General features: G+C 41.9%; 2 protein-coding genes across 2 annotated transcripts in view; one reads left to right on the top strand and one right to left on the bottom strand.

Annotated features, from left to right (window-relative positions):
- Positions 1-5537, bottom strand: part of LOC306972508 (olfactomedin-like protein 2B) — a 12412-nt gene extending 6875 nt beyond the window's left edge. The window contains exons 1-6 of the mRNA XM_079569161.1: positions 5240-5537; positions 3331-3603; positions 1109-1216; positions 786-878; positions 463-652; positions 66-389 (exon numbers count right to left, since the gene is read on the bottom strand). Coding sequence (XP_079425287.1) covers positions 66-389; positions 463-652; positions 786-878; positions 1109-1216; positions 3331-3603; positions 5240-5524 — 1273 coding nt within the window. The 5' untranslated portion in view covers positions 5525-5537. The remainder of the gene's footprint in view (positions 1-65; positions 390-462; positions 653-785; positions 879-1108; positions 1217-3330; positions 3604-5239) is intronic.
- On the top strand, positions 3782-22696 carry LOC306972502 (protein Niban 1-like). Its single transcript, XM_079569152.1, has 15 exons — positions 3782-3923; positions 7138-7241; positions 10007-10137; positions 10316-10453; positions 10535-10652; positions 10751-10912; positions 13096-13211; positions 13303-13407; positions 15313-15475; positions 16151-16332; positions 17498-17641; positions 17746-17856; positions 20064-20171; positions 20268-20379; positions 21585-22696. The coding sequence occupies exons 2-15, from the start codon at positions 7187-7189 to the stop codon at positions 22595-22597; spliced, it is 2658 nt and encodes an 885-aa protein (XP_079425278.1). The 5' UTR covers positions 3782-3923; positions 7138-7186; the 3' UTR covers positions 22598-22696.

Below are 22696 nucleotides of genomic sequence, written 5' to 3'. Positions count from 1 at the left end.
ATAATACTAGTCACACCTAAAGCCATGACTGCATTCTGAAACCAGCCATCTTCACTTAAGGTTACCAGGTTTTTTGGTGGGCTTGGGCTGGTCGGCCGGGCTCTCGGTCCAGCTTAGCTTGCTCTTCACACCGGGCTGGGGCTGTGTAGGAGCTGCATCAATGGGCCGTCCCACATCAGACAGAGTCGAGGCGGTGGTCTTTTGGATAGGGGCTCTGCTTGGAGGTTGGTCTGCTTTTTGGGACACCTCTGTAAGTTTATCTTTAGTCGTTGGTTTGCTTGTAGTTGTGGTGGTCCTTATGGTAGTTGAAGGGATCTCTTGGAGTTTTGTGGTCGCAGGAGGAATGGTGGAGCGGGTTGGGGGAAACTCGTCGGCAATTAACAAATCCACTGAAATGAATAAGGTAAATAATTGTCAAAAATAGCTTTCACATAATAGCATAATGGCAAGGATAAAACTGACTATTTTTATCTTTTGTATTCCTGCCCTGTTCCTTCCCCTTGTAGGTCTCCTCTTCAGCTTTATAAAACGTCACGCCTTTGACGACCAGGCTGCTCTTGTCCTTGATACTTGGCTTGGTCTCTAGTTTATCCTGAGGAGGTTTTTGATTTTCCGTCTTATTTTTCGCCGGCGACTTCTCTTCAAATAATTTCTGCAATACAACAATATAACAACAAAAGAAACCTGCATGAAAAACCAAGCAAATCCACCGAAATATTCTGTGACATGTCGTAAGTCAGTGTGTTTACCTGCTTGTTTACTTTACTTCTCTCTAAATCATTGACTTTCTTTTTCTTCTGTTGAGACTTCTTTTCTTTCTCCTTTTCCTTCATGCGTTCTCTTTCTTTTAGTTTTTCAGTGAGAGTACGAGAAAAAGACTGGAAACATAGACAGACATTTGAAGTATTTTGCATAATATTCATACAATATAGGATGAATCTATAAAATAAACCAAAAGCAAGTGACATTTTCTCATAGCATACAACGTCAGGTTTACAAATCTATCTACTTTGGCGAGTGGGCTCGTGTAAATGAAAAGTCTTGGCATTAGGAATGAGTGTTGTATATACTTAGCATGTTGGAATCATTATTTTTCTGTTATCTGTACCTTTTCCAAGTTGTCGACTCTGGTCAGTAGTTTAGTGGTGACAGAGTTCAGCTTTAACAAGTCCATCCCGTACAAGGAACCCTCCAGAAGGTCTATTATGGTGGCAAGCTACAGTAATAAATGACAGAACTGTTTCAATATGTGATCAAATAAGGCAAATTATATATCGCCTATATCGTCTAAATTATGTTAAAATGCTTCCAGGACATAGTAGAATAAAACAGTTAAAAAACAAGCTAATAACTATGGTAGCTCAAGGACAGGGAATCTTTTAAAAATGTACATTTGAAAAACATGTTCAGACACTTTTTCAAGACTAAAAAACAGTGTTGGTTGACATAGACCAAGTGGTGATGTTATATGTAAGATGTGCAAATATTATCGCAAATAAATCTGTGCTCTTTATGGTGGTGAATATACCTGAACTGTGATAAATTAAATGTTGTTAATACAGGATGCACCTAAATACTTCACTTCCAGAGGTTTACAACTCCTTAAACAATAGTTTCCAGTGCAAAGTGATAATTATTTCTTATGGCCTTGCAGACAGTTGCTGAAATGTAGTGTCAAACATGATTGCACCATCCAATCTGGACATTTTCCCATCGCACCCGGGCGCCCAGCTGCAGCTTTCTGACTTGATTTAGCATGGACATATATCACAGCGTCATCTGCGTACATTTGTGTGTGAACTTCAGGACAAATGGCTGGAAGGTCCTCTTGATAAGCCTGAAGCTTTTTGGGTTTCCATGTAGCGTTACATGATGGTTTATAAGTTGATTATGATTGTATATATGAAATTTTGAAATAAACTAAACTTAACTAAAAAATGTCATTTAGGGCTGTGCCGGTTTGGGTTTTTTCATACCGCGGGCGGCAATCAACAAATTCCCGCAGTTTTGCGATATAGCGCTCACTGGCGTCAGAAGCGTTTCAAAGGTGGGGGAGACACATTTGAACAGGGGAGGGAGGGCTATCTTTTATGAAAAACTGAGTATTTTAGGCTCTTATTATGAGATGACGCGCTCATGTTAGCGTGATCATTTATCCAGCTTCAGCCTCTTCACTCCGACCATCGCAAACAAACATCTCTGTGCTTGTATCTTTATGTTTCCCACAAATGCAGATCAAATTGAGTGAAAGGAGAAAGGAAGCAAACATTTACCTGTCAAATGAATTGTTCTGATATTAATGGGCTAAGCTAGAGTCCAGACAGCAAGTTTAACACACGTGTTGACCGGTTGAACACTCGTGCCAGCCCGGTGCAGTTTCCCCAAACTCAGGCTGCATCAGCTTCATCACCCGCTTTGTAAACACATCCCAAACTAAAGATCCGTTCCTTAAAGGTACTGGTCAGGTCTTTGTCCTGATGAAGAAGGAAAACACGTCCACCTGCCGAGGACCGCGAAGAGTCCTGCTCCTCCATGATGATCCATGAAAAAGTCTGAAAACACGACGCACGAGTGTCCTTGTGCTTTGGTTTGGTCAAATCTGCCAGTCCGTCCAACGATCAGCCTCTTGTCTTCGTAGTTCAGCTGTTTTTCCCCGGTTTACAGAGCCATGTTTACATTTCAGCCGCTCTGAGGTGATGTAGCGGAGCCGCATAAACACAGCTACGCAAAGCGGAGCGAATGCGCCGCGGAGCGTCGTGGCACGGATAATGCCAAAACAATTTTTTTTTATGGAAAATAAGGTGCGGGTCAGATTTAATTGTTTGCCCTCGCGTCGCCTATTGAACAGGCCCAGTCTGAAAGTCTTTAAGTAAATGCGTCCTGCTCATTTGCATATGGAGCTGTATCTCGTCACCCACACACTCCGCGCTCACGTAGGCCTGATATGGGACTGCTGCACCTTACCTGCTCAGGGCGGCTGCTTTTTCATTTTATTTTCACCTGTGGCTGGTCTTTTTTGAGACTTTTGTTAGTTTTTTCATTGAGACACTTGTTCGGATTTATTATTAGTTCTTTTTCTGGTAAAATTTCGTTTACTTAAAGGCATTTCTTTTTTTTTGGCGGTGATGATGGTGAGGAACTCAGACCCGCGGTGTGTGCGGTAATCCGGTAATCCGGTTACCGCCCCAGGCCTAATGTCATTTATATAACAGTGAACAAGAAAGGGACCAAAACAGAGCCTTGTAGAACCCAACTGACCGATATGTAAGACAATGGTGCTAATGAATGAAATGCTGCACACTCGGTTCATAATTGGACTTGTACTGTTACCTTGATGTCATCCTTGCTGGCCTCCTGCAGCTTCTTAAAGCGGTACTCTCCCTCACAGGGGTTGACAGCAGAGGGCGGAGCCAAGCACTCACAGCGCCGGCAGTCTTTCCCTGAGGTCACCGTCTCCACAGTGTAAACGTCCCGGACCGGTGCTCCAGTGGCACTGTCCTGCATCAGGCTACAGTCGGAGCGCCTGATTGGTCGGACGACACAGCGGCAAACACAGTCTGTGCCGGATGATATGGTCCTCACTTTGTCGTAATCTCCCAACAACTGAAACAAAACGTAATCCTTTTAATCTAGTCACGGTTACACTGCTCAAAAATCACAACTGAAGCTACTAAACTGAAGCTTGTTAAAGTAGAAAACAAGAGACTTTATGCAACAGAATTAACATCAATTAAACGTAAATGTATGCACTTAAGCGTGATGAAATGTTGAGAGCCTCCAATACTTACCAACAGTTATTTGGGTTTGGAGCACCTACAGTTTGGGAATTACATAACCAGCAGCCACCGGGAAGAAGAAAGCCTTCACCATAAAACATTCAATTGTGGGGCGAACCCATGACACTGTCCAGCTGACTCACTGAGGTCTGGAGTTGGTTCAAACGCAGTATTTTTAGCCATGTGCAGAAACTGCTGAGTCCAACACAATCACTAAATCTCAATTTCCAAAGGGGGAAAATTGGGTTTATAGAACATGTGTCCAAAATTATGTCTGAATTTTCCACTGAGAGATGGAAAGTTGGTTGAACTTTTAAAGAAAACCGGACACATAAATCAACTGGCCTTTCATGTCATCTTTGCGGACGACCGGACTCTTTTAAATACTTTCAAAAGTTTCAAATCCTCTGACTGTCCTTAGGCAAGACACTTCTTTAACCTCGAGTATGTATGAAAGCATTAAAGCAGTACTAAGCAACGTGTTTACCTTAATAAATCCTTTCCGTAGTCCCTGTGGGGGTAATACAAATGTTTATGGGATGAGTGGAGGGTCTTTCATCTCCCCCTGGTGTCTCTGACCAGAAAACCATGTTTGCAACTTGACTGCCACCGGTGCGGAGAAAGCAATACACACTAATGTAATCACGAAGAAGAAGCTAACATGCTAACGGGCAAAGCTAACTGCGGGCTAACGTAAACAGTATTTACAGCCAAGTTTGAGTGAAAAAAAAATATTTCCATTGTATAATTGGATGCACAGTAACCCTCTCTCCCTTCGCCTTTCCTGTCTTCTCTCCAAGACAATTAATAAGTTAAAAAATCGTAACTTCCTACTACACCTGCAGTTGCACTTATGGCCTCTAGGGGGAAGAGTTACTTAGTACTGCTTTAATGGAGTGTGTGAGTTAGTGTTTGATGGACAATAATACATTCCCTCCCTCTCCACCAATTATATAATGCTTATTATAATACATATCTATCTATCTGGAAAGTGTGAGTTGTCATATTTTTTAATATCACATGAGGCGTGTCAATATTGATTCATCTTAGCAGAATAACTTCATAGTAAACACAACACTAAGGACTATTTAGCGCCCAATTTAATTATCTGGCGGAAGGATACTTTAATTGCCAAATATAGCTAGCTTGTTAGTAAGTTGTCTACGTAAAAAAAAATACAAAAGAAGCCTATTCAAGCCTTAAACCTCTTCCACTGTAAATATGGGCGTATTATTATAACTTTTAGACAACATTTAATTTATTATTTGCGTAGTATCTAATTTAAACTTTCATGCTAGCAGCTAGCCCCTTACCGGCGGAGGAATACATACATGTGCTAATTGAAAGTCACGTTAGCTTGTCGAGCACATAAATAATCATATTTGTGGGTTACTTTTTCACAACACTTGTATAAAGTAATACACTGGCTTCGTTTTCGATAGTTTTTTACTTGTAAAGCTGACCTGGCTGATGATGTTCTCCTGATTGTCCATCTCTTCCTCCAGCGGCTCGGAGGTAGGCGTCACATTGAGCGCTCTCGCCTGCGCACCGGCGGCGGTCCCGCTCACCACCTGAGATGGATGTGCCTTTCCCGGCTCTTTCACCTCCATTGCCTCCGCTCCTTGGCTCTGTTGCCCCTCCCCAAGCGACGAATCCTGACTTTTCTCTATCGTTGCCTCTTCACACTTCGATGCGCATAAAACCAAACTAAACAAAAGTAGCAATGGCAATCCGCCGCTGCGCTCCATCTCCAAACTCTCCCCAAAAACAGTCCTCTTTATATATATATAAGATGCAAGATGGAAAATATAAAATCCCAATCTGCAGAAATGAATGCACACGTTTAAATGTGGCGATAAAGCGAGGAGGCGGCTGAAGAAACGGTGCTTTGTGCGTAATGTGGTCCTGCGCGTAATGCGGCTGGAGAGAGGAGCCAGAGCTGTGCCGTGGCTCGTGTCCAAACGCGCTCTGAAGCAAGTCCCAGTACCCCAGCCAGTCATCCCTCTCCAGAGCTGGGCCGTGGTGAGGGACCTGAGCTCTGATTGGCCCAAAGCATTGCATGTAACCTCTTAACCCCCACCTGAACCAAGCACATTTTCTCCAGTTTCGCTTTACCCAACTCTTTAAGCGTCTTGACAAAAGTGTCTGAAGAGCAACAAATGGAGTGTCCTTTTCTTTGTGAGTTACAGAGCGAGGAAAAGCTGGTGAAACGCTGGCCTGACAGTGGCTCAGGATGTTCTCCCCTGAAGTGTGGACTGCTGCCTCCACCAGAATAAGTACTTGTAGGAGGATTAACTGTATTAGGAGGACTGTTGACATCTGTGACATAACTAGAGATGAGATTGATCCGTTTTATTCACAGATCTATCTTGATTTTTATGGAACATTAGCATCAGCTTTTAGGACCTCATTCACACTGCTTCACATCAACCACTTTTGTCCAGACATTTGAGACTTTCTATTTGAGCTTATTACTTTTCCATACACCATACGGTATTGTAATGTTATAAAGTGCAAAATTCCAATACACTAAAAGCTTAAATAATGCAGGATGTAGACTTCCCTCCCCCCCAAGAGGACTCAAATGTCTAGTTGTTAGCAAACCATTACATTACCTTCTGTGAAAGTAAAAGTATTGCCCCCTGAAAGTTGTGAAATGTCAAGTAACTTCCCTTTAACCTCTTACCCCCCGCCTTCACCAAGTGCGTTTTCTCCTGTTCAGCTTTACCCAAATCTATAGGTGACCGCCTATGGGCCAGCCTCATTTGAAAGCTACAAAACGAACCTAAACGGATCTTTTTTTTTCTTGCGTTGTTGTCACTTTTTTGACATTTGATTTCATTGCGTTTTTGTTTGTAGCATTTTCTTCCCCCACATTTTCATCGCTTTTTGTCACTTTTCTGTTGCTGTTTTGTGGCTTTTCTTTGTTGCGTTTTCCTCACATTTATCTCTTTTTCATCCCTTTTTTTTGTCACTGCTCTCTTCCCTTTTGTTGCTCTTTTGTGTGCATTTTCATCACCTTTTTCCATCACTTTTTTGTCACTTTTCTGGCACTCTTTTCGTCACATCTTTGGTCACGTTTCAGTTGCTCTTTTGTTGCATTTTCATCCGTATCTTCGTCTCATTTTTGCTGCTGTTCGGACACACTCCCACAAGCAGCTTTAAGACTCTGGGCTGGAATCCAAACATCCACCCTTTATCACCAGCAGAGGGCTGCAGCAGTGACAGTATATTGACATCAGTAAGATGTTTACTTTCTTCACCACATGGAGTTAGAGAATCCACAGGAAGTGGGTTGAGCGCAGGGCTCTTGACACAATGTATTTAGCTGTCATGTTTCACTGGGGCTTCCTGTGTGCAGCGCCTCAACACAGCTGCAACCCACTCAGACCTCGGACACACGGGACGACATGGGGGCCTCTTCATCTGGACTGCTGGACGAGGCCAAAGCCAGCCACATCTCAGGTAAATGTTTTTGTTTTATTTTACATTTGTGTACAAAAAAAAAGAAAGAAAAAATAATTAGAACAACTTTCTATGGTGGTCCCTAATTTCCATACAAAGAAATAAACTACACAGCACTTGAATTACATTACTCTTCAATAATTGAAAAGCTAGTACTGTTCTCTCCTGCATATTTTCGTTTATTAGCGGCTGTTTAAATAGTCAAATATTATACACCTTAAAAGAAGAAAAGTTTCAACTTTAGTGAGCCGTGGTTTCGGTGGGGCCCTTCACTCTGAACAAGACTTTCACTATTATCTCATAAGCTTTGTCCGGCGTTTTAATCATGATTTACTTTGCGGAATAATATTATTTTAAAAAAAATCAGTGATGTCAACGCTGTGAATCAAAATCACAAATTAATCCCAGTTACTACAGTTACTACAGAGAGATCTGTGAACATATTTTTTTTTACTTTCACTTTTATCTTCGTATGACATGTGCCAGATCGTAGCAAACACTTCTATAGAATAAACGTCTCACTTGTGACATTCCCGAACGTACGGGGAGCATGCCACATTCCTATACGTGTTATCAGCTGGAACACTTCCTTTCTGTAATCTGTGGGAATGTAATTACTGCTATTTCCAACCATTAAACATCAGATCGGTTTGAGAATGGACCCACTGCGGTATGAGATGAAGGGGATTTGAGTAAACAACCCTAATGGCATGTGCCCTGCCCGTCCACTGTCATACTATCATACTAAAACAGCACTTATCTCCACTTCCTACTACATTTGTGAATTGGAAGTATTTTGAGTTGTGGTTTATGCACATTTATTTTCACAGTGGCGCACAGTCGATGAATCTACAGCTGCAGTAAAGTCATTTTGACCTGAATTTCTAATATTAAAGTTAGAAATAAAGTTAATGTGGCTGACATTTGTTTAGTCTAGTATTAGTCCCGATTTGATAGTAACAAAAGCACAAATCTTCAATCTTCTTCTTGGAATATCATGAATAAGTTCATTTATTTCTGTAATCAACTAAAAACTTGAAACTATTATATGATATAGACTCATTATATGCAAAGTGATATATGTCAAGCCTTTGTTATAATTTTGATGATTATGGCTTACAGTCCATTTTCTGAGATTTTTAATTTGGGGTTTTTACAAGCTGAGCCATAAATTATAACAAACAAAGGCTATACATATCTCACTTTACATGTAATGCGTCTATCGTATATTAGTTTCACAGTTTAAGTTGAATGACAGAAGTGAATTCACTTTTTCATGATATTCTAGTTATATGATGAGCACCTGTAGATACATTTGAAACATAGACAGTGAAAAACATGGATGTAGCACCACGATTAGCTGCTGAAGCCTAATAGGAAATGGGGGCCGGCTCCGGAATTTCCTTGCTGTAATGGACTTTCAATAGACTTTTTTACCTCTCTTTAAATCATTATTGAATACAAGCTGGTCATTATTACCTCCTCGCTAAAAAAAATATATATTTACATCCCTCAAGAGACAGTCACAGCAAAACACTATTGGCTGATAGTTGCTGAATCCTGGAAAGAAATTCCAACTTCTGGCGAGTGGCCTCTTCTTTGGCAGGTGAATAAAGTCGCTAGGTAACATTACCTAACGCTAGGTAACATTACCTAATGTTAGGTAACATTACCTAACGCTAATGTTACCTAACATTAGCGTAAGAAAAAAAAACAGGCGTGTCCAGAGTAGTAGAAGGATAGAGCTTCTTCTTCACAGCTGCAAACTTGACATCTGTTCAGACGCTCAGGGGGTGCGTTTGTTTTGTCCGCAGGGGCAGCGCTGACCTGGAAGTGCTTCGGGCAATTCCTTTTTTTTTTTCATTTCTTTCTTACAACAGAAATAATGAACATGGCTAAAAGCTCCAAAAAGTCGATTTTGCACGATATAGATCCTTTAAAGTATTATTTACTTTTAGGTCCTTTATAATCATATGAAAAATACTTCAAAATACTCCACTTTGCCATTTATATATTTTACAAAAAGTTTATACTGAATTATGTTTAGCAAATAGGGACTCTGAAGTGAGTGATTAGCACGGCGGCTAACTCAATGCTAACAGAGAATATAGCCTAGTCCTTCACGGTGACCGTATTATAAACGTTGATATTTTCACTGTACATCCACGATCTACCGCGCACCTTAACTAGACTGAGAAATAAACTAAAGCACATGGCGCAGCGCACGTCGCCGTCTCTCGCCGCTTCATCCACTCCTATGGGCGACCGCCATCAGCTACATGGGCCAAAATCGCGTGCCTCTGTGATTTGGAAATCTGCAAATCCGTTTTTTTCCTCCACCGTTCTAAACATAGGACCTGGCTCCAAAACCCCAGTCAAACTGCTAGCATGAATGAGCTTCAGTTAGCCCACGCTGAACACGATGAGGGAGGCCACACTCACTTAGTCCACCACTTTTCTTCAGCCTCTGTTTTGAAAGCACCTACTTTTATACTTTTATTTTGCTAGAATTGTAATAGGCTACTTTTGCTTTGAACATTTAACTCCCGAGTCTTTTCATTCACCACTGCAGGAAATTGATTAACATTTCTAATTGATTTGGACATTGATCATATTTTCAATAGACCAAAACAGTGTAGAGCAGAGAAAATAATCATGTCTACTTGTGTGTGCGATCTCTTGGCCTTGGTCCCACCGATACAACATTGGGCAACCCTTTTTTCAAAATCACACGCCTAAATATGTATAAATAATATGCTTTGCAGGGCTGGTGGACAGCTCTCTCCGGAGTTTCAGCACGTTTTATCGGCAGCAGTATCCAGCGGCGTACTTCAGGCATTTACAGCAAGAGGTGGAGCCCAAGAAACAGGAAAGAGGACTGTTGCTGACTCAGAGGGTATAATATTATGAGCTGTCACATCATCCAACAACGGCAGCACCAAATGATATTGCTCACCACAAAGACTGTTAATATACATTTGAGGAACCGACTAGAGTGGTTGCTTCAAATGTTTTTTGTCATGTCAAAACATTCCATGAAATCTCTCCCACTTTTCTCCCTTTGTGCTTTATAGCCAACGTCCGATCCTGAAGAGGTAGTGTTTGAAAGCAGAGCCAGGTTCTCCACTTGGGACGACCCGAGCAAGAAGGGCAAAGAGAAATACGTTGTGCTCAAACGAAACCACAACCTGGAGATACACGAGAGCAATGATGTAACTGACCGAATTAAAGGCTCCCGCGATTTTGAACATCTCCGCAAGCGCTTTGTATTATATTCTGTGTCGTTTTTGTAGACTTTTCTTCGTGGAACTGCTGCCAAATGTGTCCTCCAGCCAGTAGGGGGCGCTGCACTGACCTCTGAGGATGAAGCCCGCACTGTGCTGGCCCAATCCTGCTCTGGGATACTCGATGGTTTGTGTTGAAATAAAGCTTACAAACAATTTCAATGATCTAAACAGCCGACAAGTGTATTAGTTTAAACTCGTTGGTTATTTATCCTGTATCTTTAGGAGTGAAGGAGGACTCTTCTCCTGCAGCGTCACCTCCTGAGGGCTCCGCCGTGCACTTACACCTGCCCCACACCGGCCTCTACGGCTTCCTGTTTCAACATGACGACGAACGACATCACTTCCTGTCTGCCCTCAAGCGCTGCATCCGACATCACAACCTGGGTAACCGCACACACGCACCAACGACGTGCTGCTGCTACATTTATGCAGCAATGAGCTCACACTTTCCCCTCAATAGTTTTTGTTACTCTGTTCCTATTTCTGTGTTTATGTTGTTTTCCATAGAGACAGTCAAACCAATCCATCACATTTGCCATATACTGAATTCATTAAAACTTATGTAATATTTATAATAATCATTGGACTAATTCATTCTTACTAAGAGTCAACCAGTTAGAAGACAACATATACAGGCAAGGCAAGTTTATTTGAAAGCCACATTTCATGTACACGCACAACTCAATGTGCCTCACAGCAACACCAGACACGATAAAAAATGCAATAGAAAGCATTAAAAACACAATAAAATTACATAAAAAATACAGTAAAAAATATATATGTATATTGTATATATAAAATTGGTTTAGATACAATCATCTGCCATAGGCAGCAGTAAAAAGGTGTCCTTTCAGCCTGGACTTAAACATAGTCAGGCTGACGCCTGTCTCATGTCCTCACTGCGGCTGTTCCACAACACTGAAACGCAGCCTCACCGTGTTTGGTGGTGACTCTGGGAACCACCAAAGGAGTATCCCCTCCCTGAGGATTTCAGGGAGGGGTTGAGGTGGTTCATATGGCAAATCAGAGATGTACTTTGGTGTCCGACCATGAAGGGACTTATACATGAGCAGAATTATTTTAAATTCTGTTCTCTGAACGACAGGAAGCCAGTGCAGAGACCGGAGCACTGGACTGATATGGTCGTATAGCAGGGCCGAAGGGAACAGAAAAGCAACAGATTCATTTCTCTACTTTCACGTCAGGTGCCTCCAGTCATTTGGAACCTGCAGCATGAGTTTGCGTGAGGACCAATGTTTCAAAATGACCAAGTTGTCAATGTCAATTTTATTTATAAAGCACATTTAAAAACAACCTCAGTTGACCAAAGGGCTGTACAGGTACAAGAGCAATATGTACAATATGCACACACAATAAAACAGTTCATTCTGTCTGTCTACACCTGACTGAAGGCCAAAGCAGAGGAGCTGGTCTGCAGACCTCAGAGCTCTGGGAGGACAGTAGAAGAGCTGCAGCAGCTCTGACAAATACTTTGGTGCCAGCAAGTTAGACACTTACAAACAATCAGCAGAATTTAAAAGTTGATCCGAAAGGGAACTGGGAGCCAATATAGAGAGAACAGAATGGGAGTAATGTGCTCCCATTTTCTTGTGCCGGTCAGCAGGCGGGACGCAGCATTTAGGACTCCCTGCAGGTGCCGGAGTTGTGGCCATCACATCACTCTTTGTTTCGTGATGATTGATCTTCACATTAAAGGGTTATTTTGGGGCACAGCCCATTTATGGAGAACCACTGCTTTTATGCGTTTGGCGGAAAATTACATCAGATGTTTTACTCAAAATTAGTTACTCAGAAAATAATTGGGTTCTTTCCATAACTTAGTTATTGCCAAGTCAAGTGCGAGAGGAGAGCAGTTTGTGTTCCTTGATCCCTGAGCTCAGCAGTGAGGGGAGGGGCCACACAGAGAGATTATGAATCACAAGAAGCACCAACAATGACACCAAACCTACTCCTTTCCGTTGGCATGCAGATGGTTTATGACAATAAACAGATGATATGTAAACTCTCTGAGGAAAATCACCATCATGCCACACGAGGCCAACCTACACATGAGATTTTTTCACTGCAACTACTTCTTAGGACCGATAATCCACTGATTACCGCACAATGCGTTTATTGGCATGGTTGCATCATACTAAAGGTGTGAACGCAGATATCAATGAAACAAATACTTAAAAAGTAAGTTTCTCAAATGTTCACATCTCTTTAGCTAACAATGTCTCCAAAGCATATGGTAGTCACTGCAATTCTCAGTGAGGATATTTTTCTAAAAGTACTTTTTTTTTGTCTTCTCGTTTGTAGAGAAACTGATTCGTTAGGTGGTTTGGCATCCGTCTGTTCTTTATGCCTGAGTAGTGATGTGATCCGTTTGGCACTTTCAGTTCTGCAAAAAGTTGTGAAATGTCTCAGGAGCAATAGTTGCCCTTTTTTTCCAACACACAAACATAACGTAACCATTGTATTAGACGATAAACATGGAGCTGCTGTGTTGAAGCTGTTGCCAAAACAAAAAACGACAGTGTTTCTATCATTTTTTCCCCCCGCAGATCCATGGTCTGAGGCTTCCTATGAGAGCCAAGCCTTTGTTCACGCTCTGCGGCTTTACAGGCGAGACAAAGGCTGCTATGAATGCTGGGAAATGCTGCTGGGCTCTGAAGAACAAGTCCGTTTTTTACTGTATTTTTGTATTATCGTAAATCATAAAAGTTGCCGTTGTGTGTGTGTGAGCGCTGACCTTTGCCGCGCATTCGCAGGTGTTGGCGGCTCAGCTGATGGAGGAAGTGTTGCCGTGGTTACAGAGTCAGCTGCAAAACAAAGTGAAAGGCAAGAGGATGGAGAGAATTCGACTGTGGTTAGCGGTGAGTGGCACAGATGCTTCATATAGTAATGACAAGCACAGCTCAAACAAGACATAGATTTAAGAGATCATGTCAAACTGACTTAAAGGGGTGGTATTATGCATCATTCCCTCATTAAAAACATGCCTGAAGTGTTGCCTTGGCACATTCACGTATTTTTGAGTAATCTGTAAAAACTCTGATGGCGGCCATTTTAGGGATAGGTTTGCCTGAGTTCTCCTAGGAACGCCCCCACCTCCTGGAGACGCCTCCGAGCTTTCGCCACCAGCCGAGTAACCAACCACTGCTCCTCAGCAGAACCCCCTCATCACTGATGCCACAGACAGCGTGTGGAGGGGGCGTGTCGGAAAGGGTCAGAGGTTCTTAAAGAGACAGAGGCCTATTTCAAGACATTCACTACAGCCATTTTGAGAGAGCAGTTTTATACAAGGCAGTTATTCTAATTTACTGCATTTACAGACCAACAGAAGGTTTGTCATCATTGTAGTGTGATATAGACTGGTGCTGTGTGATTGAAAAAAGCATAATACCCCCTTCTTTAATGTTCATTCATCAGAAACAAAGCTAGAGTTGCAGTTTAGCCATTTTACATTCTTTGTCTGAGCTTTCTCCACATGATTTCACTTTGCACTGTGCGTGTGGATGGACACTCGCCCTCTCTGCTGGAGTTTTGCTTATAGAAATTCAAACTAAGGAAGCGTGACATGTTGCTGGAGTACTGACTGACAGTGCATGCACTTTTGTAGGGTGTTCAACTGAGCTGACTTCATGTCGGCAGCAGCTATCGGTAGAATATTTCCTGTGGTGCATCTGATTCTCTAAAAGCAGGATGCCAGAACACGGTTGTTTGTGGTCACTGAGTTTCAAAGACACAACCTGAGAATATATGCTATTTTTTGTGGTTTCAGTTACAAGTCACTTCCAGCAGTGTCAACTGGCGCATTGAGTTGCCTTGTGTACGAAATGCACTGTATAAATAAAGTTGCCTTGCCTTGTTACAACATGTAACAATATCTCAGGATTAAAATGAAGGACAATTGATTGACAGTAGTATTTTGTATGTACTCGTGATCATTGCTCAAGAAGATAACAGTAAAAAGACGCACGTTTATGTGACCAAAACAGCATGTGGTTATGTTTATAAGGCAAAGACGCAGGATTTACTTAAGATCTGTTTCCACTCCTCAGACTACATGAACACATCGAAGAGGTGACCGAAAACGTTTCTCTGTGAATTTTACAGTTCGTCTTGTCAACAAAGCCTCAGTCTGAGTCTGTGTTTAAGCTACTCAAGACGTTAGCATTCTACCGCGGTTAGCATTTAGCCTCAACCCAATAAACACCTGCAGCTCAAATCCATGAACCCTCTCTGAGTAGTTAGTAAGTGCTTTATTTGTCATTATACAACAGTACAACGAAGTAGTGTTCAGGTGTTAGTCCTGAGCCGCTGCGACTGAGCGCGGCGTCACTGTGGGTCAACCTGACCAGCATGTTTTTGGAGGTAAGTAAAACCATAGCACCCGGCTCCTGTGATCCTCTGAAACGGTGCACCGCCTCCTGGTGTCCATGTGTCAGAGAGTGGTGTCCTGCACTGGTCAGCTCCACCTCCTCCTTCCTCTTCCTCCTGCGCTGCTCCATGTTGTCTCCAGAGCAAGAAGTTTTGAGTTTGGTTCTAAGTTTTGGTTCTCTTGGAGAGGTTCGTACGACCTGTAGCTCAGCAGCTGTAAGTAACGTCCACAAACGTTCTCCAGAGCAGGCTTCCTGCATTTAAGTGATGTCAGTAACTGTTCAGGTAGATTTTCATTTTTTTTTATCAGCTCTGTTATCAGCATGGGGTGCACTATTTTTGGTTGTAGCATCAGCACAATAGTGAGTTACTGATCAGTTTGACATTTGTCTCCTTAGACGGTGCATGCAGCCCATACCCTGGTGCTGGAGCAGCTGAAGCCCGGCCTGGCAGCTTTAAGAGAGGAGTGTCAGGGCTCCGCCTCAGCCAATCAGGGCCTGATCCGGGCCAACCTGGACCAGATCACTGGCTCGCACACTTTTCTGCTCGACAAGATCCGAGGTACAGGGGGCGCACAAGTCCAAAATAATTCTGCTGTATTATAAAGCTGTTCCCATATCACTCACATATAAACATCAGCTAAAACGTCATCATTTCACTACATTTCTCAGCCCCTAATACTTACCGGGCCTTGTTATACTCTACATAAAATACTCACTCTCTTTCATGTTGATCTTACAAAGTCCGATTATGTCTAACTTAGTTATTGCCAAGTCAAGTGCGAGAGGAGAGCAGTTTCTGTTCCTTGATCCCTGAGCTCAGCAGTGAGGGGAGGGGCCACACAGAGAGATTATTAATCTCTCTGGAAAAACATACCAAATGTCACAAGAGCAACTAAACGGTTGTAAAACACTGATAGATAAACAAGCAAGCCCACTGATAATGCTACTTTTGCAATGTTTTGTCAAAATAAATCATTATTTTATGTTTTTTCTATCCAACGACATTTCCCCCCCAAAAAAAGAGTCAAATTTTCCAGTAATTATTTGGATGGCTACTTTTTACGTCAGCTTGTTGAGTAACATTATCACATTACGCTTACTTGAATAACAATTTTGGCTACTCTACTGTTTGTATCTAATTCTATTATATTAATTGGGTGAAACGTTGCGCAGTGTGGCTTTAATGCACAACCCCGTTCTTCAGGTAATCAGCCTAATATTAGTGTGCTTTCAGGCTGTGTGAGCGCGGAGGCAGAGAGGGCACTCAGTGAGTGCATTTCTCCGTACTTGCCCTCCGTGCTGGACGCTCTGATAGAAAACATGGGCCCGGCCCTCCAGGAGATGAGGCAGACTCTACAGGCTCAGATCGACTCGGCTCTGGCGGAGAAAGGAGGAGGCAGCGAGGTCACCAAGAAGGTACGGACACATCTCATTTGTTAGTCTAAAGAAACACAGCAAAAGGATGAAGGAGCTGTGGACATCTAGTGGTGACGGAGCAGATTGCAGACAATACAATACTGTGGGCTACAAACCAGTGTAAGACTCTTAAGATACGTTTTTATACCAATGGTGTAGGGCTGACACAGCAAATCAATTATGGAAATAATCCTCAACTATTTTAGTGATCAAATAATTGTAGTCTTCAATGTGCCATGTGCTGAGAAAAGAGGTTTCATCAAGCACACAGAGTAAGAACTGCATCCCAGTGGTAAAGAAGGTAAAGAAATATACATTATTGTTATTACAATAATAAAGTAATTATAACCAGTACAAATAAAAATGAAAATGTTTCACAAATGGCTAAAAATGGCTAAATATTTCTAGTCTACCGCTTTTTTTTCCAAGGAGCTTTTAGATTTGGGTAAAGCCAAACTTGAGAAAATGTGCTCGGCTCAGGTGGGGGTTAAGACGTTAAAACAACAGCAATTTACACCATTAATTTATCGATGCAAGATGATAATCCAATCAGAACGCAGAATGAGTTCACTCCTTCCTCCATAATCCCAGTATATGTTTCCAGTCAAGTCCTGATTTGTGCTGATAAGTAGGCCAGTTAGATATATTGAGATAAATGACATTATTGAATCTAAAGGTACGAGATACTGTCAACTCCAAAGTATAGATATGGCAGTAAACCTTTGCTCTAAAAGTGCATCATCCTAATAATCCGAATCCTAAAATATCACACAAACTCCAAAAAACATGAAAAACAATGAAACACAATTTGCTTCAGTAAGAAATCAAGTTGTACAAAGAAAAAAATAGGGAAAAATGCAAATAAATGTACAGACAATAAATATTGAGCCCAAAATGTATAGTTTAACTGTTATTTATCGAACAATAAGTCAATATAGTAATTATTGTGACAGTCCTACTAATAAGAAGTGACGTATTTGTCCCAAAATGAGCAGAGGCACCTCATGAGGACCTTTGCAGAAGTTATTATCCAATGAACACAATCAAAGAACCAGCATCAGAAGTTTTCTTGAGGCTTTTGTGACTTAATTTAGTTTTAATTGAACAGAACTTTCTGTGTCCAAAGGAGTATTAGAATGTAATGTGCTTTGTCTTGCCGTTTCAGGTCTCCTCCCTGACTAAAACAGGCCTGGAGAAATGCTACCAGCGGGTGGAGAAGCTAAAAGGGGACTTGTCCAATCTTCGGGAGCGCTTTGGGCTGAGCCGGACCGAGCGCTTGGTCCACTCTGCACATCTGGACATGGAGAAGGTAACGGTCCGCCGACGACAGCTTTAGGACCGGGGCGGAAACAGCGAGGCTCCATCTGTCTGTGTGTGGGTGTGCGGGTGTGTAAAAGTCATCATGTGTTCCAGCTTCTGGACAGCGCCGTCTACACGTTCGAGCTGTTCCTGCGCACCTCGGCCAGACTGCTGCCAGACCAGTACAGCGTGAAGACCAACCGGGCCAAAGAGAGAGTCCTCAAGGTAAAAAAACGCAAATCTAGTAGTCTAGACGGTTTACCACATCAGAGGAAGGAACCGATTGCTTAATACATAAATGATTTTTCCAAATGGTTTTCCAGACTACGCAACATTACTGTTAGATGATGCCTTTTATTTCTTCTACTCAACTGTGGCCTCAAGACATTTTGGGGCCTCTGAATATGAGAATGTAGGTTGTAGAATGAATTCACTGTTTTTTTTAGTTTTTGTTTTTTTTTCCCAACCTCATCATTATTTAGAAGAGATTCAGAGGTTTAATGTTGGCTAAAGGAGGCGCATTGTACATTGTACTGACTAAAAGGGTTGGCAATGATTTTAAGCGATTCAAGTGTCTGAATACGGTTATTTTGTTGTGTTTCACCATTTGAGTAGACAATGAAAAACATCTATTTTTTTTTATTTTTAAAGCATCTCTTTCTCATTGTGTTCACACGTGCTGCTAATGTGCCAGGACAATGCAACTGCAGTTAAAAATGAGTCAGCTGTATGTTAAATAGTGACACAATCAGTATACTGAATATTTATAGCCCCCCTGCGGTATCAGATATCGGAGCCGATACTGGAAAAAATAGGAAATTAGGTATCGGCTACAAATATCCGATACCAGTTTTGGCTCTCATTGTAAAACTAAAAACCTGGAGAATTCAACCGCTGAGTTAGTTTTAACCATAGAATTAAATTAGGCTTTAACCTTTGCAGATGTATTTTTGATCGCCGTGCAAAATTCTGCGGTTAGCAAAAGCATGCTAAAGCTAGCGGGAGCATGCTAATGCTAACGAAAACTAATCAAGGCTGGCTCAGAAACTATGCTAGAAATGGCCTAATAAAATAAAATAGCCACAGCTGTATTTTACTGATTTAACATATTTGTAATGATCAGATCACTTCATGTGTGTTGTTTATATTAGTGTAGCCTAAAGCCTGTCATATACCCAAGGATATTTAGTGTAAAAAAGTCCAGTGATCCTTGTTAAATGTTTCAAGAGTTTATCCATAGAAATAATTGATCATTGATCTGTAACATGACAATAAAAAATGACTTTATTGATCTTGCCATGGAGATGAGTCAATACAAATTTTCACTCAGAGAATGACACTTTTAAGAAAGTCTCTTGGCATCGATAAATATCGGATATCGGCAGACACTCAAACCCCATCGGTATCAGTAGCAAAAAAGCAGGATAGGCATCTCCAGTTATTTCTGTCCACATTAATGTAAATTAAAGACAAAAAACTTAATAAAATGGAAGAAAAATTAAATAAACATCAAGCCTAAAATTTGGATGGTTTTGCTATTTCACCAAATGTTAGCGGCGTTGAATTAATGTTAGCTTTTAGCCTTAAGGTTAACACCTCTGTAGCACCAATGCAAAACCAGGAACTACATTGTCATTGATTCAATGGTAGAATGTGAGATACACTCACTGTTTGTGATTGGTTTATTACTTCTAAGTCTAGGTATCCTTTTTCGTCGTGTTGTTTAGCCGTATTAGCATTGTTTTCTCCATTCATTCCCTTGGTTAGCAGCATTCACTGTATCACTGTCCCATGTTCAATAAATGTTGGTCATGCAGTGTTAAAAAGTACAGAAATACTGTTTTAAAGTATGAAACAAATGTTAGATATAATATAAATAGAGCTGAATGATTGGAAGTGTTTTCCTATGCGATTGAAATAACATTTGAAAAACTGCAAAATGATATTTTCTAGACAGACATGACATAAGATCAGTCAATTATCAAAGAGTCACGAATAACTAAAAAGAGATGAAAACTGAATCAAAATGAAAGGAAATAAGTGTTTTTTTCCCATTTGACTGCATTGCACTGGGTCAGAAGAACCAGGCACAAGATGGCTGCCAGAATTCATTCCAACGTATTTCTATGGCCATGTCCTGTAATTAACAACTAAAAAAACAAGCCTCACAATGATACCAGACTTGCTCCTAATGATCGTGTAGGACCTCAGGAGGAACTGGAGGAGCCACCGTGGTTTGGGCAAGATTCAACGATCACTCAAAGATGCATGAGTCAAAACACTGCTCCAGGCATGTTTTGTGATGAGAAAGGGGTATATTTGACCTAAAAAACGAACAGACTAAATGAATTCTTGTATTTTATTGTTCGTCGAGTGAAATGTTCTCCAGTACAGACATCCGACAGCTAAACTTGACCGTCTGTGTTGAGCAGCAGTTGGACTATGACAGCAGGCTGGTTCAGAAGAGACTGTATGAGGACGCTCTGCTGCAGATCGCTCTGCCCACACTGACCAGGAGAGTGGACAGCACCTGGAAAACGGTCAGTCAACAGCCGCTAGATGAACCCATGTTTACAAAGTCGGATCAGCCCGAGATGTCGTGGCGTGATACTACAGTGTGTGCTCTGTTGTCTCAGGAGCTGCAGCCGTTCGAACAGTACATCTTCTCAGACTTCAGCAGCTTCATCCTGGTTCAGAACGTGTACGAGGACGTGCTCAGGGGCATCCTCAACAACGAGATCCAAAAAGGTACATTGGTGCTGTTTATTGTTGGGTTGTACATTTTATGGCACAATATCCGTATCGTAAGAAGCCACAATACATCGCAAGTTCGCAGCATCTGACAGAGATTTGCATATCTTTTTGCTGACATATACTAAAGCAAGGGTGCCCAAAGTGGGGCCCGCCAGAGAGTGACCTACTTTTGCGTCGCACCTGGTTAATACTAACTCTCTCCCATTCATTCTCAATGGCAAATATGGATGCAGTACACCTTTTGGCCACCAGTGACAAATTGGGGGCGCTGTTTCACTCCTTTCGCAAAGTTAAGGAAACACTGTTCTGGTGTCTTGGTATTTCTCTGGCATAGAGTGTCGTAGCATCAACTTTGCCGTTTTTCCAAATTTTATTGCAAAGGTCATTGACATATATGACTTATAAAAGAATTTATGCTGAACTGACACTTTCAAATTGGTCTAATATGGCATTTTCTTTGACTTAAAGAAATGAATGAGGCAAAGTCACTGTAGGTAGTGCAGGTTACAGGTGGTGTTGTTTACATTTTGCACTATATTGCTACAATAATTGATTTTGTTCTGCTAAAACTAGACTTTTGTAGCATGCTTTTTGCATAGATAGAATTAAATGCAAATGTATACCAAAAAAAGAAAATAAGATGAGATAAGATAAGATAAACCTTTATTGATCTCACAAAGGAGAAATTCACTTGTTACAGTCGGCGTTACTTCACAGTCTTATCGTACAGTCTGACAGCAGTGGGGATGAAGGCTTTGCGGTAGCGCTCCGTCCTGCACTGAGGGTGTCTCAGTCTGCCACTGAGAGAGCTGCTCAGCTCTTCTACAGTCCCGTGCAGTGGGTGGGAGGTGTTGTCCATGATGGAGGTGAGCTTGGCTAACACCCTCCTGTCCCTCACCTCCTCCACAGAGTCCAGGGGGCAGCCCAGGACGGAGCTGTAACTAGTATTATTTGCAGTTATATGTGTTTCACGCTAACATCGCCTTGTTTGGCCCGCGACCCACAGACGCTTTTTCATTTTGGCCCCCAGAGACAAAAAGTTTGGGCACCCCTGTACTAAAGCAAGGTGTTTTTTTTCTGAACAGTCCTAAAGTTTTGACACTAAAGGCCCTATACCTGTACTTTCCCTAGTTGAATAAAACGTCCATCAATATATTGTAAAAGCCGATATTTGTGAATAAATACAATTGTCTTTGCAGTTCTCCAAGAAGCGACGTCCAAAACTAGCAGCAAGTTGTTACTGGACACATCCGATTTGGCCCTGAGTCAGTACAGCCTTTTGGGGCAGACCCCAGCGCCATCCACGCCAAACAGTCCAGCCCTCCCACTGCGGGATATTCCTTCAACTGTCCCGGTTCAAGATTCCGATTCAGCCAAAGACAACGGTCCTATCCGTGAAGCCAACAAATCGAGCGTGACGGTCAACCGAGTGAAAGAACTTGCTGCACCTGTGATTGTGGTGACCCAGGACATCAATGACAGTTCCACGGCCGACACGCGCCAGATTCAGTCCCAGCCCGTCATGGACCTGCTGCAGTACGAATCGTCAGACTCGGAATCGGTCAAAATCTGGGAGGAAATTTCGGATTCCGATCCACTGGAAGTCCTCGAATCTTTAACAAGTTTCGAAGATGCTTTGGAAGAGGCTCCTCAAAACAGTTCACCTGAAACGACAACCAATCCCGAGGTTCAAGATTTGGAAAAGTTACCGGAAGATTCCAATGTCTGTCAATCTATGCCCTCCTCAGAGTCGCCAACCTCACGAGTAGAATATCCGATGAAAATCAGCCTTGAGGCATTGAGTGAAGCCATCGTCTGTGATGCTACAGAAAATGTACTGCACCAGTCGACAGATAAAGCAATCTACTTAAAGGGGCCGGTTATGGAAAACTGGCAATTCGAGAGTCGAAAGGAGGTTCTACCAGAAGATGGCACTGTCATTTTAAACACAGAGCAAAAGGTGAGCGAAAGAGGAATCGTAGAGGAAGAAAAAATGGAAAATAGTAAAAAAGTGCAGTTAGAAAATGCAGAAGTTGCCGATAGTAACGCAGGTGGTGACAAGGAGGTACTTGGCAGCTCTCAGGCAATAGAAATGCAGAAAGAATTTAACTCAGAGCAGCCACTGGACAGTTTGGCCGCCATTCGAGATCTGGTCATCGAGGGAACAGTGGTGGAGTACATAATATATCCACGTTCATCCAACACTGAATAATAATAATAATAATAATGCCATTATGTTCAATTAATTGAATCATTATTTTCTTACTTTTTAATGTTATTCTCTGAGGTTTCTGTAGGAAAACAATATGTA

The sequence above is a fragment of the Gobius niger genome (genome assembly GCF_951799975.1).
Source record: "Gobius niger genome assembly, chromosome: 13".
Classification (NCBI taxonomy): Eukaryota; Metazoa; Chordata; class Actinopteri; order Gobiiformes; family Gobiidae; genus Gobius; species Gobius niger.
The sequence above is the reverse complement of the archived record's forward strand: the minus strand, read 5'-3'. Positions and strand labels throughout refer to the sequence as shown.

What these genes read in the sequence shown, in the direction of transcription:
- LOC306972502 (XM_079569152.1), top strand. Translation starts at nt 7,187, where the DNA reads ATGGGGGCCTCTTCATCTGGACTGCTGGACGAGGCCAAAGCCAGCCAC. An exon ending in CAAAGCCAGCCACATCTCAG is followed by an intron (nt 7,242 to 10,006) that starts GTAAATGTTTTT and finishes TATGCTTTGCAG; the next exon opens with GGCTGGTGGACAGCTCTCTC. An exon ending in CTGCTCTGGGATACTCGATG is followed by an intron (nt 10,653 to 10,750) that starts GTTTGTGTTGAA and finishes CTGTATCTTTAG; the next exon opens with GAGTGAAGGAGGACTCTTCT.